This window comes from Fukomys damarensis, unplaced genomic scaffold, assembly GCF_012274545.1.
Source record: "Fukomys damarensis isolate Sample0158 unplaced genomic scaffold, DMR_v1.0_HiC HiC_scaffold_37, whole genome shotgun sequence".
Taxonomy (NCBI): domain Eukaryota; kingdom Metazoa; phylum Chordata; class Mammalia; order Rodentia; family Bathyergidae; genus Fukomys; species Fukomys damarensis.
Genome location: NW_022900949.1, coordinates 2631867 through 2646131, shown reverse-complemented (window position 1 = coordinate 2646131; position 14265 = coordinate 2631867). Strand labels below are relative to the sequence as shown.

The 14265-nt window shown below is 47.4% G+C and overlaps 1 protein-coding gene across 1 annotated transcript in view; it reads left to right on the top strand.

Moving 5' to 3' along the window:
* Window positions 1-2815: 2815 nt before the first annotated feature.
* The window catches only part of LOC104876801 (vomeronasal type-2 receptor 116-like), a 32731-nt gene continuing 21281 nt past the window's right edge, over window positions 2816-14265 (top strand). The window contains 1 exon segment of the mRNA XM_033759411.1: window positions 2816-2847. Coding sequence (XP_033615302.1) covers window positions 2816-2847 — 32 coding nt within the window.

Below are 14265 nucleotides of genomic sequence, written 5' to 3'. Positions count from 1 at the left end.
CTGGAACTCACTATGTAGCCCAGGCTGGTCTCGAACTCACAGCGATCCTCCTGCCTCAGCCTCCCGAGTGCTGGGATTACAAGCGTGTGCCACCATGCCCTGCCTACTAAATGTATTTTTAACTGATACCTATAAACATAAGAATGGTTCCATACACATATACATTGTAAAACATCCAAAGAAGATTCATCCTGTTTATCTTCTCCCGCACTTACAATTTCTTTATCGTGAAAACTTTCATAATTCTTTCCTCTACCTTTGGAAATGGATAGTACGTTGCTGTTGTCTACAGTCCACTAGAGACACTTGCTCCTCTCAAACTGGAACTGTCTGTTGACAACCTTTCCCGGCCCTCCCTCCCTCCCTCCTCTCTCCTGTGCCCACATGTCTGCTAACTGCCAGCATACCCTCCATTTCTGTGGCGCCTACTTGATTTAGATGTCGCGTATGAGGTCTTGTGCTATTTCTGTGCCTGACTTACGCCACTGTACCCCATGGTTTCTGTGAATGACGGGGGTTTCTTCCTCATGGCCATGTAACATCCCAGGGGGTGAGTGTACCGCATTTTCCTTCTCCACAAGTTGACGGACACAAAATCTCTTCATTTCTTGGCTGTTTCCAATAGCACTGCCATGAACACGGGAGTGTGGATGTCTCTGGGGTTCACTGACTTCACTTCCTTTGGACAGACCTGGTAATGGGCTTACTGGATCCAACGTTAACCTCCAATGCACATGGGCTTGGTGGGTCGGAACCTCACTGTCCTGACTCAGATCATTGCTGGGATAATTGAGATTGTTCATCTTCCAGGAGGCTCATTTTCAGGTGGGCCCAGAAGGGAAGAAAGACAAAGATCCAACATGTAGATGCTTGCCAAACATCTGCTTGGGCGTGGGCTTAGTGGTGCACGCCTGTAATCCCAGCACTCGGGAGGCTGAGTCAGGAGGATCGCTGTGAGTTCGAGACCAGCCTGGGCTACACAGTGAGTTCCAGGTCAGTCTCAGCTACATAGTTAGACCCTGTCTCAAAAACAAACAAAACAAAACAAAACCCAAACATTGGCTTGGGTGGTATCTGTTGCTGTCCTACTGCCCAAAGTAAGTCACACACCCGAGCCCAGAGTCAAACCCACTTGAGACCAAACCTGCAGTAACCTCCCATACGTCTCACGCTACCTTCCTACTATGGAAGACAACACACCTCGTTTCGTATGCCTGTGCTGAGGGTAAAGCCAGGAAGCACCAGTCCTCCACAGCTTGTCCCACATGGTTTTCACACAGTCCCCACCCCGTCCAGTTCCCTCATTCTCCAATAAATCCATGCAGCTGCTAACAGCCTATATCGTACCTCTCTGGATTTGTGAAATTCAATACAAGCCTCCTGGAAAATGGAAATGCTTTTTCTCCCCCAAGGAAAGATTTTTCAAAGGATGCTTCACGGGCAAGGACAGTGGGGCAGGCATGTGACCTGTGTGCTCAGAGATGCTACCCTGACACCTGGAAACCCCTATGCATGTGAACACCATGTAGTTGATCAGGGTTGCTGGGGCCCCGGCCTGGTGGTGGGGATGTCTGCCCTGGATTCTTGGAGCTTATTCCCAAGTCTTGCGACTCAGTGTGTCCTTGTCAGAATCATACTTGTTAATCACACAGTGTCTCTAGGCTACATATAGTTCCCCTCACAGAGCACCTCATCGGTCTGCTTTCTGCTGCTGTGACAAAATCCTCGAGATAGATACTTTGCAAAGAAAAGAGGGTTATTAACTCATGGCTCTGGAGGTTCAAGAGCATGGTGCTGGCTCGGTCGGGGAAGGGCTGGCTTCCTTGGCTTCCTCACAACGTGGGTATCCTCATGCTGGGAAAGACAGGAAGCCAGAGACTGGGGAAGGGCCAGGCTAGCTCTCTTATGAAGAATTATTTTCATGGGAACTAGCTTGCTCTGTGAGACCAGGAACCATGTCTTCCACCAGCAACTCCTTTAACATTCTAATTCCTCCCCCTTGGCCCTTTCCTAGCTCTCCAGCCTCTGTGAAGGCTGCTGGGCCATCTCGGGGGACACAATTCTAACATCACAAAGTGGACTGTGTTGCCAAGGATTGTGCCTTCCCAGTGACTCCCACAGAGTTGTACACACAAGACATCTCTCTAGAAGGCTTAATTGTAGCTGGGAATCCACAGGACACTGGTGTGGTGCAGGCGTTACTTGCATGGGTGCTGCTGTGGGCAGATGGGCATGGGTGGAGTGGTGGATTCTGGGAGTGGCCCCGCTCTAGTGGGTGAGTCGGTGCTGTGGTGGTGGGCTCAGTCTAATGGACATTGCCGTGTGACATCGAGAACACCTCGTCAGACCCAGTAGTCACTCTTCTAGCTGTCAGGACTCTTGTCTGCCGGAGATACACACCTGAGTCCTCCTGGGGCCTCCTTCCTGAGTTTTAAGGGACCTGGTATATCCAAAGTTATGCCCCTCCCCAGAGCTGGCCAACATCTGACGCCTGGTCGATGTGGGCTTACCAAAGCCTCACTCGTGCCTAGATGTGTTCTATGGATCTGTAATCTACCTCTCATCTACCTATAGACATAGACAGCAGTTTAGGTCATGTGGTAGATTAGATATAGAATCCGGAACCTCAGAACGTGACCTTATTTGGAAACAGGGTAATTGCGGGTGTCTTTAGCTGAGATGACATCACATTGGAGTAGGGTGGGACCCTGATCCGTTGGACTAGTGCCCTCCTGAAAAGTGAAATTTTCACACACAAGGAGAGGGCCGTGTTCCGATGAAGACCCAGATCTGCCAAGGTCTCCTCAAAGCGAGGATGTCGCAAAAGATTGTCAGCAGCTGCCAGAAGTGAGGAGGCAAGGAAAAGATCTTCCCTTAATACCCTCAGGAGGAATCAGCCCTGCCAATGCCCCATTTCCGGCTTCTAGCCTCCAGGCTGTGAGACAACAAATTTCTGTTTTTCAAGCCTTCCCAGGCTGTGATATTTTTTTATGGTGTCTGGAAACCTGCTTCAATTCAGCACAAGTCTGATGAAGCACCACAGCTTTTAATGCTCCCATGGGGTCGGCTAAGGCCTTGGTTTTGGTTGTGTGGAGTTCCATTTCTCCCTTGGCTCAGGTTTGTTTCTCTTTAACCCTGATGGGTGTCCGTGCCGAGGTAGCTCTGGTAAACCTACCGCATATAAATGTCCGTCTTTGTTCACTGCCGTGTAACAAACATCCCCAATGCTTAGGATGGCTTAAGACAGCAAACCATCACTGTTTCTCACCATGCCCACGGGCCAGGCAAGTAAGTAGCTCATTTAGTCTGTGTTGGCCTGTCTGACCTCTTAGATCTGCAGAGGGCTTTGCTGAGGCCGACTGATTTTGGATGGCTGCCCTGGCCTGTTTGGTGATGGCTTGCTAGAGGGAATCTCTGGGTTCTGCACCCCCTCCCCCCGGAGCCCAGTCTACCACAGCCGGAGATGTTAGATCCTCGGGAAGTCTCTCAGTTCTATATCCAGAAGCTGAGCCAGGGAGGGGCTGTGAGCCTCCCGAGGTTACACAGCCAATAGTTACTTGGCTTATGCTGTGCTTTTCTAGAAGACATCCAGGTACCTCTGCTACTCCTGCATTGGGTAGAGACAGGGAGCTCCCGTCGTGCGGCTCCATGGCTGCCCTGAGAGACAGAAAGCCCACTGGTGAGGGCTTCCACACTCAAGGGCACCACCCGAGGTGTGAACAGATTCACAGCGAGGCTTCCACGTTAGGGAACTGGAAATTGGACGGTTGTTCATGGATGGTCATGGACAACTCGCTAAACCTCCCCTTGCTTCTGTTTCCTTCATTTTTTTCACAGATGTGCTCTTGTAGAATTACTATGGGATGATGTCGGATGAGACAGGACACAGACCTCGGCACAGTGAGTGTGAGCAGCCTTCGGATGCTGTTTTCTGAGCCCAGTGACCGAGTTTCAGGGTCTTTGGAGCCTCACCTGGTGTAATGCTCAGGACGACCCCTAGATGGGGAACGTGAGCCTCAGGGAATTGAAGGACTTGTGGCTCGGTCCGTCTTCCGGCACGTTAAGGAGAGTGGCTTTGGTGGCTGCCCGCTTGGGGACTGGGTCCGTCGGCTTTCTGTTGCCGTGGCAAAGCACCTGAGGAAAACAATTTAAAAATAAGAATAGCTGAAGAGCGCGGCCTCACCGAATAGTTTCTCTGGCGTGCGAAATTGAAAGTGCAAACGAGGATCAGAACATGTAACGGATCGTGTGAAATGGGGGAGAGTGGAAAGGAAAGAAGGAAAAAAAACAAATGCGATAAAGGGAAAAATGCAAACTGTAAACAGGGAGGGGTGGAGGGGTGGAAGGGAGGGCAGGGGAATGGGGGAAAATAAGAACCAAGATAATCATGTGAAGGTACAAGTTCCCCATGACGAATGTTATCGTACTGTATGCCTAACATGTACCAATAAATTTAGCAAAAGAAAAGGAGAATTTTTATAGTTCCTTCAAACGGAGAAGGAAGTTTGGTCGGTGGGTGTAGGCTGGTGGAACACCGCCACCTTGAGGGCATATTTGGGAATTACAGAAAGGGGCCCTCTGGGAAAGACAGGTCAAACTAATTCAGATCCCGATGGACAGCAGCTGGAGGTAGTAAAGAATCTAAAGACTCGTGGCGAGGGACGTCCCTGCGTCCTTCGAGCTTGCGCTTGGCTGTCCCACACTCCCGCACTCTCTCGGTCTCACAGCAGAGTGGTTAGGAATCCTGACTGTGGAGTGAGAATCCACAGTGTGAATCCTGCCCAGCTGTGTGGACTTGGGTAAGTTCCTTAACTCCTCTGTGCCTTCAGGTCTCAATTTCCTCATCTGGAGAAAACGGTTGGTGCTTAATGTTCTCCAAAAAATCAGACGCCCCGAATTTCCGTTTTCCCTTACTACGGTGAGACACCCGAGGCTGCGTGACTCATAAAGACAAGAGGTTTACGGTGGGCTCCCAGCTCCGGTCCGGGGTGAAGGTCTGCATGAGAGGACGACCTTTGGCTGGCACGGTGCTGAGAGAGCACAGAGCTTCACCTGCGGAAACAGGGAGCGGCACTGCCCCGGTACCCGGCCTTGAGCCTTAAGTTGAATTCTCTGCATTTGCTGACGGCCTCCGGGCTCGCTCGCTCTCTCTCCCTCCCTGCCCGACCTCAGTCCGTCTGCACTGGCCATTGCCCTGCTCTGCCTGGGCTCCCCATCCTGGACCCTCTGCTCTTTCTGCCTGGCCTGGGCTCCCTCTCCGGGCCTTGGTGTTTGTCCCTCCCCCTTCGCTCTTCCCCCTAATCCTGGCTTTCTTTTGCGGTCTCTGCAGCTGCTTGCTTTCAGTCAGGCTCCTCTCTCTGCCTCCCCTGGGCTTCCTCAGGTCTTGGCCTGTGAGGTTCGGCTCATCCCTCCCTCTCCTTGCCACACGCGCGGCTCCTCTTGGCTCCAGGCCAGGCTGTGTCCGGGTCTCTCTGGGAGGAGGCTTTGCTAATCCACCTCTGGTCCTTCGGACCAGGGATTACTGTCTGCGCCTCCCCCGCCCGCCGCCCGGGCTGGTACATTACCTTATTAAACTGAAAAGAAGAATTCCCAGTCTGAGTAAGTGGGTCTCCCCCACCCCCTCAGGTTTCTTTTTGTGGGTGAAGTTAGGAATCATTGCTTTTATTGAGAGCCATTCTCATTATCTGTGAATATCTGTTCTCAGCATTTACCCATTCATCTTAGGGTTTGTGCTGTTTTCTCTCTGCTTGGGAGGAGTCTGTGGTGAGTTACCCACACTTCCCTTGATTTGTCTTTTGGTTTTGCCTCTAGTGTTTTCCCCCCCGGCCAGGACTTTCTTTTTAAAGGAAGCAAAATTTATTAATCCATTTGTGGCTTCTAGGTAATCATTTCAAAGACCTTCTATCCTCTGATATTATAGACAAATTATTTATCCCCTGGATTCTTCTAGGATTGTGTATGATTCTGATTTCTGCGTTTAAATCTATGGCAACCCTTTTCAAGATCAACTAGTGGTGCCAGGTTCCAAAGTAATTTTTCCTTTTAACAATCTTTACCGCCCTAGCGGCTGGGTCACCCGCCTCCTCATTATTAAGGAAAAATTTCAAGCAATCTGTAACTTGGGGACAGAGATGGACATAACACATGTGAGGGTGCAGGAGTTGCCCGCTGGGGCCCATACTGACCTTGATGTCTGGGGGAAGGGAGTGGTCAGGGGTCATCTGTCGTGGGAGAGCTGAGCAAGGTGAACTTGGAGCTGATACTGGGACTGTCGCTCGCTGAGGCTTTCTACCCACGTTTATGACAGTGGGAAGTCGGGGTCTCCGGGGAGTCTCGTGTCATGGTCATTGGAAAGCCTTCAAGATTGCCCACGGATACTCTGGGCACTGCCTTTCTAGGGGTTGCACGGCTGGGGTTACGCAGCATTGGGAAGACAGAGGACATGAGTGGGCACCTGAGTTGGGTGCAGATGGTGGGCTGTTTGGGAGGCTCCCTTCTTCAGCGAGTAGAGGAAGGACTGGGCCTTGCTTTGGCGGGTTCCTGTTGTTTTCGTCTGCGAGCCCGCTCACGGAACAAGGTTCAGGGACCCGGACTGGGAGGGCCAGGCACGGAATCACCACGCAGACTCCAGGGAGGTTTCTGGAAGCTTCCATTTTATTGAGGAAATGCACAGGTTTCTGTAGGGTAAGGCGGAGGGTGGAGCCAGGCTGGAGTCGGGATATTTGCCGGTCCTTACTGGCCACATGTTAGTGTTTGGATTGTGTGCTTTAGGGGCTGAGGCGGTTGGAGTCAGGACTTTAGAGGTTTTTGAGAGGAACAGTCTATCTAAGGTCAGCTCCCAACACACCCGAGGGGGCGGATTATTCCAGCCCTAATAGGCCTCGGAGTTTTCCTCACGAGAGGTGGGTGCTGTGCTCCTGACTCAGCCAGACATGAACCTGATCCTCGGTTTCTGTCATCTCTAATGCTTAGGCACACAGGGGATCTGTTGGTTAGTGTTTCCCTTCTGCGGTGGTGTCCCCCAAAGACCCACGTCTGGAGGGCCTGACTGGCAGTGCAGCAGAGATCAGAGATGGGGTCCAGGGGTGGATCCCACCTCGTCAGTGGATCGGTCCTACCGAGTCCGTAGCTGAATGGGCCGTTAGGAGGTGGGCCCAGTTGGAGAAAGTATGTCGTGGGGGATGGTGGGGAGAGGACACACTTTGGGGGGTACATCTTGTCTTCCCTCGCCCCATGCTCTCTCTTACTGCCCGCTGGTTGTGATGCTGCGACCTGCTTTCCTCTGCCGGGCCCCCTGCACCATGATGCCTCTTCCTTCAAGTCCGAAGGACTAAGACCACTGGCATCGAGAGCCAAAGTAAACCTGTTCTCTTTGGAGCTGTGGAGGTCAAGTATTTTGTTCCAGCACAGCCAAGCTGACGAATACAATCCCAGAGAAGTGGGGTTGTGGTACATGATACGGTTCAGAAGCCTTGGGTTTCTGGGAGCCGTTTGGAAAGGCTACAGAGATGCGCGCTGGAGAAGCTCTAGAATCTCATAAATGGAGGTGAATGGATCATTCTGCGGGGAGCTCAGAAGACCAGAATGCTGACAGGAATGTGAGCGGTAAACGAGGGTTCACGTGTGGCTAAGGGTAGATGGCAATTAGGGGTCAGACAAGAGGCCGTTCGTGTTGCGCGCTGGCAAAGGATCTGTCTACATTTTGTCTGTGCCCTAAAAATTTGGGGGAGGCTGAGATGAAAGGTAATGAGCCAGTTCATCTAGGGGCGGGAAGCTCAAGGCAGCACAGCACTCCGATTGTGTCACGGGTACCGAGGAGCACGGCCAGCTCGAGAGACCATGTGGGCTGCCGCTGGCAAAGGCACAGAGGCCGGACCACCCACGCCCTTTGGGGTCCACGTTCTCAACACCTCGTGCCCCCAGAAACTGTCATGAAGTTGCCAGATTTAATGTTTGCCTTGCTAGGGTTCAGTCCTGCTTCGGTCCTGTCCCCCTCTGCCCTCTCCCCGTGGCTCCCTTTGGGAACGGGAGTTGTTCGCCCTGTGTACTGAGTCTCCTGGGTGTGTTCTGTCGGGCGCATGTAACACATTTCTGGAATCTTACAGGGGTTCGCAGCTAAGAGTTGCTTTCTTGCCCTCCTTGTCCTTTCTGCCTCCTGGCTGCCCTGAGGTGGTTACGTTCCTTTCCTGTGTCTCCCACCCCCGCGATGTTTCTGCCTTGGGTATGTCAGGTATTTTGTTCTCCAACACGAAGCAGTGGCCTGAATTTTAAGTCCACCTCTGGATCTTAATGCTAGGTTACCAGGACCATCAGCGTCTGGGCACAGGTAAAGGTAGATTTACGCTCTCAACTACCTTCTGCGGTTTCCCCACATTCTGTGCACAGCTGAGTGTAACCCTTTATGAAAACGCTACTCCGGTTGTACTACTTAAGGGTATCGACTGTTTCCTGCTGGAACTGTGATGTTTCAACTCACTGCAAGTGTAAGGAAAACCGCTAACAATAATCCACACATCCCAAAAAGCTGAGGGAGTATCGCATCTGGTATGTAGGCTTCTTTTACCCTTCCCTCATCCCCCTCACCTGTTCTGGTTCAGCCAATCTAGTTCCCTTTTGGTGAGTCCTCGCCTGGCAAGATGGTGGTCGTCACCCCATCCATTAGTGTACGTCTAGATGCCTCTCAACGGAGTGCTTTCCCCTCCCGTTCTGTGTAAAATAATAGTAAGTGCTCAGTCCCTTTAACCCTCTTACAACGCTTTTCTTTCTCAATGACATAGATAAGAAAACATTTTTCGTGTAGCCTGGTCCCTACTAAGATGTAAACACAGGCCTGGCGATCTAGCTCAGCGGTTCGGTGGCCTGCCTTGCAAGCGCAAGGACCCGAGTTCAATCCCCGGTACCAAAAAAAAAAAGATGTAAATATCTCAGCGGGAAAGCTGGTTTCGTATTATTCATTTTTGGAGTCACGGTACCCTCTGAACTTGGACTCATAGAACACAGTTGGCAAACAGGGCTTGTGGCTGTGAACATAGATTGTATGAACTCAGGTGAGTAACTTAAACCTTCTGTGCCTATTTTCTCATTCGTGAAACAGGAGTAGTGATAGCCATAGATCTCTAATGAGTACTCCATTAATATCTGAGTGGCATTTAAAGGAGTACCTGGTCTATGGGAAGGACTATTTAAAAAGTTTGATCTTTCACTGTTAATGTATTAAAGTTTCTTGCAATAAAAAAGGCTCTCACTGGAAGGGAACAATTCTTGAAGGTCTAAACCTTTGTACACCTAGTTACATTACTAGGAAGATAATGAATTTTTAAAATGAGAATTACAAAAATAATTTATTATCTACAATCCTAGTGGAACAATTTAACATATCTCTATGAGGCACAATTGAAAAATATGGTGTATTATTATTATTGGTATAGGGACTGAACTCGGGACCTTGTGCTTATGAGGCAGGCGGCAGCACCACTGAGCTAAATCCCTGGCCCCCACAATTTCCTTTTTTATCCATTTATGGACACACAGCATGCTAAAGCTTCGGGTAGTATATTGAACTGGAAGGGAGAAAGTGGATAATGTTGTCTCATTCCTGATTTTAGGGGAAGAGCTTTCAGTTTTCTCCCATTTAATATGACGTTGGCAGTACGTTTGTCATAAATGGCTTTTGTCAGGTTGGTATCCGATCCTTCTGAATCTATTTTGTGAAGGATTTTTAAAATCATAAATTGAAGCTGAATTTTATCATGAGCTGTTTCTGGGTCTTCTGAGACGATCGTGTGAGTTTTCTTCTTGCTTCTGTTTGTGTGATGTATTACCTTATTGATTTGTGTTAAGGCTGATATCTAGATGCCTCCCGAGAGCCCGATGTGCTCAGAGGTGGGGGAGGTGACCAGATGATGGGTATATGATAGTGGATCATGGATGGAACACTGAATTCGTCCATTGGCGGGTGTATAGCGGGGTGTGATGTTGGGAGGTGAATCCTTTTGGAAAGTGGTCAGTCGCTATGGGCCTGATCTGATGGCTGCTGCTTCCTGCCTGCCTGGCCTGCTGTGGACTGTTCCTCCTCTGCTATGTCCCTCTGCCGCGCCGGCCGTCCTGCCCTCGAGCCACTGTACTATGGACTTAAACCTCTACAAACTGTGAGCTAAAATAAAACTTTGCTCTTGCAATTCGAAACTTTGGTTCCAAGTGGGTGTTGGGTAGTTCGTCCCAGCAAAGAGAAAAGTAACTAAGACACTGTGCATATGTTAAGCCACCCTTGCGTCCCTAGGATGAAGCCTATTTGATCTTCCTATGTGAGCTATTCGATAACTTTGTGCATTCTATCTGCCAGGGTCTTGTTGAGGAGAACATGTATGTTTTCTTAGTTACTTTCCTTGTTGCTGAGACAGAATACTTGACCCTCAAAGTTAGAAGAGCAAAGGTTTATTTTAGGTCACAGTTTGTAGAGAGGTTTCAGTCCGTGTTCAGCTGGCTCTAAGGCAGGGCAGCAGGGCAGATGAGTACAGCAGAGGAAAAACAGTCCATGGCCGGGAAATCAAGAGGTCACAGCAGGAAGCCTCCCTCTCCCTTTTACTCCATTCAGGCTATTCAGACTACTGGTTGATGCCACCCACATGCAGGGTTGGCCTTTCCCATTATCCACACCCAGAACTTTGCTAAACCTATCAGTGGCTAATTTAGTTATACCGTAAATACATATTCACATACCCTATATCCAGCCACCTCCCAAAAGCCCCATCTGTGAGTGCAGATACAAGCTGTAACATGTGCTCATTACAAAGATTGGCTTGAAGTTTTTTTGTTAAGTCCTTGTCTGAGTTTGATAACATGGTAAATGCTTCCACGGATGTGCTTGGCAGTACTCCTTGCCTCTCAATTTCATTCGTGAGTTTGAGGAGTATTGGCATTAAATTTCCCCTCAAGTTTTTGTAGAATTCATCAGTGAATCCATCAGGTCTTAGCTGGTAGGATTTTTTATTACTGCCTCCGTGTCATCACCTGTTATTGGGCTGTTTAGAATTTTATCATCTTCTCGGTTCAGTTTCAGTAATTCATATGCATCTAAAAATCCCTTTTTCTTTTTTTTTTCTTTAAACAGGGTCTCACTATGTAGTTGAGACTGACCTGGAACTCACTGTGTAGCCCAGGTTGATCTCGAACTCACAGCGATCCTCCTGCCTCAGCCTCCCAAGGGCTGGGATTACACCCGGCTCAAAATCTCTTTCTATGCTGAATGATGACCTGACCCTCAGATATCTGTAGGGGGCAATGACGGGGGAATAAAAAAACAATACTCAAGGTACATAGTGACTGGAAGGGGCCTAGCTCTAGCAGACAGGCTCCATGATTGACCCACTTTATCAGCAAGCAAGAAGCACAGGGGTAACACTTTTCATGGAGCCTTGCTTTTCATGGACCAGCAAGATCAGTAATTATGTAATGAATGAATGGGGAACAAGTTAGGGGGAACAGATCCTTCCAATACCCAGATTACTGCATTCTTTGTAGTGTCCTCAGCAGACATCATCTTGCTGAGGAGTGCTGTGTTTCTGAGTTCTCTACGAACAGCCAGGAAACCTGTGGTTTCCATTAATTCTCTGTTCCTAAAGCAAGTTTCACTGGCCTCAGACCCTATCAAACTCAAACCACATAGCTTGGTCCCCAACACTTCCAGATTCTCTAATATACTGGAGTTTTCAAAGTAGTTACTTAAAATTCTCTGGATTTGGGGTCCATTGTGATTTCACTTTTTAAAATTTCTAATTGCAATGATATAGGTTTTATCTCTCCCCCCATTTTTTGTAAATTTGACGAAGCTTGCTTTGTTTATTCTTTTGAAGCAGCTCTTCGATTCACTGATATTTTGGATTTTTTAGTATCAATATCTTTAATTTCCACTCTGATCTTTATATACATTCTTGTATTAGTTTTGGATTTAGATTGTTCTTGTTTTTCTAGAGCCTTGGAGTGCATCATTATGTTATTTGGGATCACTCTGTTTTTTGATGCGGGAATTTACCTCTATAAACTTCCTAGAATTGCTTTCATTGTGTCCCAGTATGTTTTACTGGCATTATCTTGTGATTCAAGTGTTTGATTTCTTATGTGACCTACTGATTATTCAAGAGTGTATTGTTAAGCTACATAAGTTTACATAATTTCTGTGGTTTCTCTTGCCATTGATTTCTGGTTCCTTGCACAATGATGTGATAATATGCACAGTGTTATTTTCATTCTTCTGTATTTAAGTAAACAATCTTTATGGCCTACTTTATGGTCTATTTTCCATGTGCTGCTGAAAGAATGTGAATTCTGTTTTGGAGTGGAACATTCTATCTATGGAGTCCATTTGTTGAAAGTTGTGGTCCAACCCTGATACTTCTTTTTGGAATTTTTATCTAGTTGATCTATGAGAGTCGGGTGAAGTTTTCCATGACAATTGGGCGCATGTTTAGCTCATCTTTGTGTCCGGTGGTATTTGTTTTATGAAGTTAAATGTGCCAGGATTTCGGGCATATGTATTTACATTTTAAATTTCTCCCTGTTCAGTTGTTTACTTACCAGTATGTGGTGACCGTCTTTGTCTTTTCAGATCGTTTTTGACTTGACATTTACTCTTTCTGAAAATAAGATAGCTACTCCTGGTTTGTTTGGGGCCCATGGTGCATGAATAATTGTTTTCTATTTTGTTTAATTTTTGATCTATAGGCTTTTATGGTGTTTCTTGCGTGCAGCACACCACTGTGTTGTTTTAAAATCGATTTCACGGGTTTGTTTCTCTTGATTGGGGAGTTTAAACTATTTGCATTGATAGTTATTACTGAAAGGTACTGGCTTATTCCTGCCCTTGCATTATTTTCCTGTATCCAAGTCCATTTCCCTCCTAGCATCTATATGCCCTTTGGTGTATTCATTCTCAGTTTTTGGCTTCATTTTTTTTTCTAGGATATCTATGGGGATCTTTTTCAATATTGGTGTGGTGATCATGAATTTAAGGTGTTCTTTGTCATGGAAAGATCACCTTCCTCTTTCGATTTTGAAAGATACACTTGCAGGATACACCCGTCTGTGTTGGAGGTTGTTTACAACTAGGTTTGAAACACTTCGCTCTTAGCTCTCCTGGCTTTTAAGGTTTGTGTGGAGAATTCTGCTGCACTTCAAAGGGGTTTTACCTTTATAAGTGATTTGTTGCTTTTCTCTAACAGCTTTAAAAGTCTATCCTTGTGTTGGACTCCTCAGATATTGACTATAATGTGTTGTAGTAAAGTTGTATTTTCATCATGGCTGTTTGGTATTCTGTACGCCTTGCTTAACTGTATGTTGAATTCTTTCCCCATATTTAGGAAGTTCTGGGCCATTATTTCTCTAAGAAAGGATTTATGGCACTTGTGCTGTATTCTGATTTTTCACTAGCTCCCCTTAATCCCAGTCTCCTTGACACTGCCTTGGAGCTACTGGATCCAATTCCATGTTCTCTTTAAAGGTATTTGTGAGTGAGGATCAATGCAGAACTGTAAATATCCTTAGCTGAGCTTTGATTGTTTTCTTTTGTTTGGTTTGGTACCAGGGGTCAAACTCAGATCCTTGCGCTTGCAAGGCAGGTCGCAGAACCACTGAGCTAAATCCCCGGCTCTAGCTGAGTTTTGAAAGCATACACAAGATCCACTTGCAAAGACTAGGAGCATTTTATTATTTTTACTTAATAATCATCCAGAGCAAAAGAGCAGTAATGGTGGCAATTGGGATATGCCAATGAGAAGCTATGAAATGCTTTCTTTATGTGACAAGCTGGAAGTCCTTATTCTTTTTAGGGAAAAAAAATCCATTGTGAGGTTGCTAAGATCCATGGTAAGAATAAATTTTCTTTTGTGGTTTTTTGAGACAGGGTCTCACTATGTAGTTGAGACTGACCTGGAACTCACTGTGTAGCCCAGGCTGGTCTCGAACTCATAGCAATCCTCCTGCCTCAGCCTCCCGTGTGCTGGGATTATAGGCGAGCGCCACCATGGCTGGCAAGAATAAATTTTCTGTCCATGAAAATTGTGAAGGGAAAAGAAGGTTGTACTAATTTTGCTGTTGTACCTCTAACTGCAACAGTTTTGATCACAGTGTGTGATAAGTGCTATTTAAAATATAAAAAGCATTAAATTTGTGTGGTTTTTTTGTTTTGTTTTGTTTTTGTTTTTTGGGTACCAGGCAGCAAACTCAGCACCTTGCACTCTGGAGACAGGTGGTGGCACCACTGAGCTAAAT